The sequence below is a fragment of the Alnus glutinosa genome, chromosome 11 (assembly GCF_958979055.1).
Source record: "Alnus glutinosa chromosome 11, dhAlnGlut1.1, whole genome shotgun sequence".
Classification (NCBI taxonomy): domain Eukaryota; kingdom Viridiplantae; phylum Streptophyta; class Magnoliopsida; order Fagales; family Betulaceae; genus Alnus; species Alnus glutinosa.
This window is the reverse complement of record NC_084896.1, coordinates 20,175,365-20,179,233: the sequence shown is the minus strand read 5'-3', so window position 1 is coordinate 20,179,233 and position 3,869 is coordinate 20,175,365. Positions and strand designations below refer to the sequence as shown.

Genomic DNA, 3,869 nt, shown 5'->3' with positions numbered 1-3,869 from the left:
CCACTCTACGTTTTTTTCCATTGAATTTGGTCGTGGAAATTTAAAAATTGCCCGTTTGAAAACTCCTTGCCCCCTTCCCTTAGGAATTTTTTTTTTAATGATTAAAAAATAAAATTGATGTGATATAAAGTTGAAATAATTTATATGTAAAAGTGAAAAAAATTTATTTTGTAGTGAGTTTTTTATTTAAAAAGTAATAAAAAAGTGTTAATGTAATATAAAAAGTGAAAAAAAATTAAGAATGTTTTGAAGTTTATATTTTTTTTTAGAGAAGTGAAAGTAAAGAAAGGGGAGGAGAAAGTGGTTTTCAAACGGGATATGTCTATCACATCCCAACTTGTTTCTACATGTATATCTATCACATCTCAACTTGTTTCTACATTTGATCGTGGAAATAAAGAGGAAGGACTGACCCAGATGAGTTGGCTACACCTATTCCTTCATCCTTTTGTTAATTTTTCTTTTTGTCTAATTTCCGACTTATTTTACATCCGACTTATTTTACATACAAAATAATTAAGGGGGTAATTTAATTATTTGGAGACAACAAAATGAAATTCATAGAATCTGGCGGGTATATATATATATAGGCTTACAATATGGTGGATGCCTGCACTTGGCCGGAAAGATATAAAGCAAACAGGTTTTCAGTACCTTTTGTGATCTCATATGAAAGTCATTGCAGGGGCCGGCCGGCAAGGGGGAGAATAGAAGACTGTACGTGTACCAAGTCTGGATGGCGGTTAGAACAAGTAGTAATGATGAGGCATGAAAAGACGCAATTGCCCGGGGGCTGGTCAAAGGACAGTGCATGACCTCAGCTATCCAGGTCTTCAACTTAAAAAGAATATAATATATAGAGAAGGAAAATGCTTTAATATCCACTGGGATTTCAATCCTATCCCACCATTGTATACGTGAACCAATGATATGAGAGACAATAGAGAATGTGTTGTGGGATCCATATTTTTTTAATATCATTAGTCCACGTATGAAATGGTGGGACAAGAGTGAGATCCCAATAAGTACCCAAGCATTTTCCTTTAAGGTAACATATATGAATATGTGACATAGAGTACCAAAAGTAACAATTTAAGAATTTTTTTTTTCTTTGAACAGCCTCGGATTTAGTTTAGGTATTGTAATATGTTGTAATTGTTTTAAAGGTCTAGATTTAATTTCAAGAGTTTCTTTAAAAAAAAAAAAAAAAAAAAAAGAATAAGTAAAATTAAATCTGAACTCTAAAAATAATTAGAGCATAAATACTGTTGATTTTTTAGAGCACCGTAAGCCAAATCCGCTAATGTTTGCCGTGTTAGTTTGAAGACGTATAAATGTATAATGGTTGGCTTTTCTCTTATTATAGTACTTCCACTTTATTTTAGCTTTTCATTTTACAATGTGCATGCAATTATTCTCACCCAACCGGAGAATTTCCTCACACGCACTCCCTCGCTCCCGACTGAATACATATAATCTACGACTTGAGTTCCGCTTCAGCCTATCGGTCTCTCTATTCAAACCTGCTTATATAATCTCTATTTGGCTTTTCTTATTACAATCTGCAATTTCTTCTCATCAGACCAAACCTCCCCTTCCAAGTTCAAATCATGGCTTTCTACGTCTTCAAAATCAAACACATCCCATTTCCGAAGCCCCTAAGCCTCTTTTATCTCTTAATGATCACCGGTTTGTTCTCAGTACCAAGCCCATTTACCAGTACTGCTGCTATATCCTTCGACATACCCAGTTTCATCACTGATGACTCCCGGATAAGATATGAGGTATCAGCTGTTAATTTCCCTGACAAACAAGTCATCCAACTCACCGGCAACGAGGACGGTTGGTATGAAGTAGGTCGAGCGACGTCTTTCAGCCCTATGCGCCTGTGGGACAACGCATCTGGAAAACTCACAGATTTCACTACCAATTTTTTGTTTGTAATTGATTCTCAAAATAGAACTAGTTATGGAGATGGTCTTGCGTTCTTCCTAGCACCTAATGGTTCAACATGTCCTGAAGGCACACGAGGTGGCCCTATGGGTCTCACCAAAGATAAAGAGCTATTAAACTCGACGGACTACCCTTTTGTCGCGGTGGAGTTTGACATCTATTCAAACACATGGGATCCGCCTGGCGAACATGTAGGTATTGATATGAACTCCATGCAATCGGTTGCTCATGTCTCATGGTTGGGGGGTAATATTTCTACTATGGGTGGGAGAATTAATGAAGCTCAGATTAATTATAATTCTACTTCTCATAATTTGAGTGTTCTCTTCACTGGTCTCATAAATAGTACAACTGTATGGCAGTCCCTTTCTTATAATATTGATTTGAGAGATCACCTGCCTGAATGGGTAACTTTTGGATTCTCAGCCTCAACAGGAGGTTTTACTGCAATGCATACCATTCGCACATGGAATTTTAGTTCAACTTTGGAAGATATTGTAACCAAAACACCAGTAGCAGGTAGTCCAAGCCCGAATCCGGCCCCTAACCATAGGAAAAACAACAGGTTAGGATTAGCGGTGGGTTTGGGTGTTGGTGGATCTTTTTTGTTTGGTGGGTTTGCTTTAATTCTATTTGGCTTGTGGAAGAGGAAAAAAAGTTATAAAGAAGAAGATCTTGCCTTTGACAGGTGCATGGATGAAGAATTTCAAAGGGGAACAGGACCAAAGAGGTTCTCATTTAAAGAATTGGCTCGTGCCACGAATAATTTCAATGATGAACAGAAGCTGGGTCAGGGTGGATTTGGTGGTGTTTATAGAGGATTTTTAAGGGACACAAACTCTTTCGTTGCTGTTAAGAGGGTGTCAAAAGGATCTAAACAGGGGGTAAAAGAGTATGCATCAGAAGTTAAAATCATTAGTCGATTGGGACATAGGAATTTGGTGCAACTCATTGGCTGGTGCCATGAAAGAGGAGAACTCTTACTCATCTATGAGTTCATGCCCAATGGAAGCTTAGATTCACATCTTTTTAAAGAAGAAAGCCTAATGATATGGGCAACGAGGTACAAAGTTGCTCAAGGGTTGGCGTCAGCATTGCTTTACTTGCACGAGGAGTGGGAACAATGCGTGGTGCACAGGGATATAAAATCGAGCAACATTATGCTCGATTCATACTTTAATGCTAAGCTTGGAGATTTTGGGCTAGCTAGGCTTGTGGACCATGTGAAAGGGTCACAAACTACTATTTTGGCAGGCACCATGGGCTACATGGCTCCTGAATGTGTCACAACCGGGAATGCTAGTAAGGAGTCAGACATCTATAGTTTTGGAATTGTCGCTCTGGAAATTGCTTGTGGAAGAAAACCAATCAAGCACAACGCCCCTGAAGATCAAGTAGTCATGGTGGAATGGGTTTGGGAGCTCTATGGAATAAGAAAGGTACTTAAAGCAGCTGACCCAAGGCTGGATGGAGATTTTGATGAGCAGCAAATGGAGCGCTTGATGATTGTTGGGCTTTGGTGCGCTCACCCCGATCGCAACCTTAGGCCTTCAATAAGGGAAACGATTCATGTTCTCAATTTTGAGACTCCATTGCCTATTCTCCCATCAAATATGCCGGGGCCAACACATCCTGCTCGACCAGTGAATAGACATGCAACGTCATTCTCTATTGCCAGTGTTTCAACTAACTATGAGGAGGGACGATAGCTATATTTAAGCAATAGTTACACCAATTCTTCATTATCTGCTTCATACGATGTAGCTCCTCCATCCTCATCGCTTTTGCATACATACTAAATTGGTAAGAGGTACACTTAACTTCGTATTCTTATTGTTTGATTGAGTGTTCGATTTTTCCCCTACATTATCACTCCTTTGTGTTTCATTTTACATTTTAGTTTAAGCAATGATGAA

The 3,869-nt window shown here is 38.6% G+C and overlaps 1 protein-coding gene across 1 annotated transcript; it reads left to right on the top strand.

Moving 5' to 3' along the window:
- The first annotated feature begins 1,610 nt into the window (after window positions 1-1,610).
- Window positions 1,611-3,662, top strand: LOC133881201 (L-type lectin-domain containing receptor kinase IX.2-like). The gene is made up of 2 exons (XM_062320145.1): window positions 1,611-2,148; window positions 2,380-3,662. Exons 1-2 carry the CDS (start codon window positions 1,611-1,613, stop codon window positions 3,660-3,662), a joined length of 1,821 nt encoding a protein of 606 aa, XP_062176129.1.
- The last annotated feature ends 207 nt before the right edge of the window (window positions 3,663-3,869 follow it).

What these genes read in the sequence shown, in the direction of transcription:
- LOC133881201 (XM_062320145.1), top strand. Translation starts at nt 1,611, where the DNA reads ATGGCTTTCTACGTCTTCAAAATCAAACACATCCCATTTCCGAAGCCC. An exon ending in TCCGCCTGGCGAACATGTAG is followed by an intron (nt 2,149 to 2,379) that starts GTATTGATATGA and finishes TTGGATTCTCAG; the next exon opens with CCTCAACAGGAGGTTTTACT.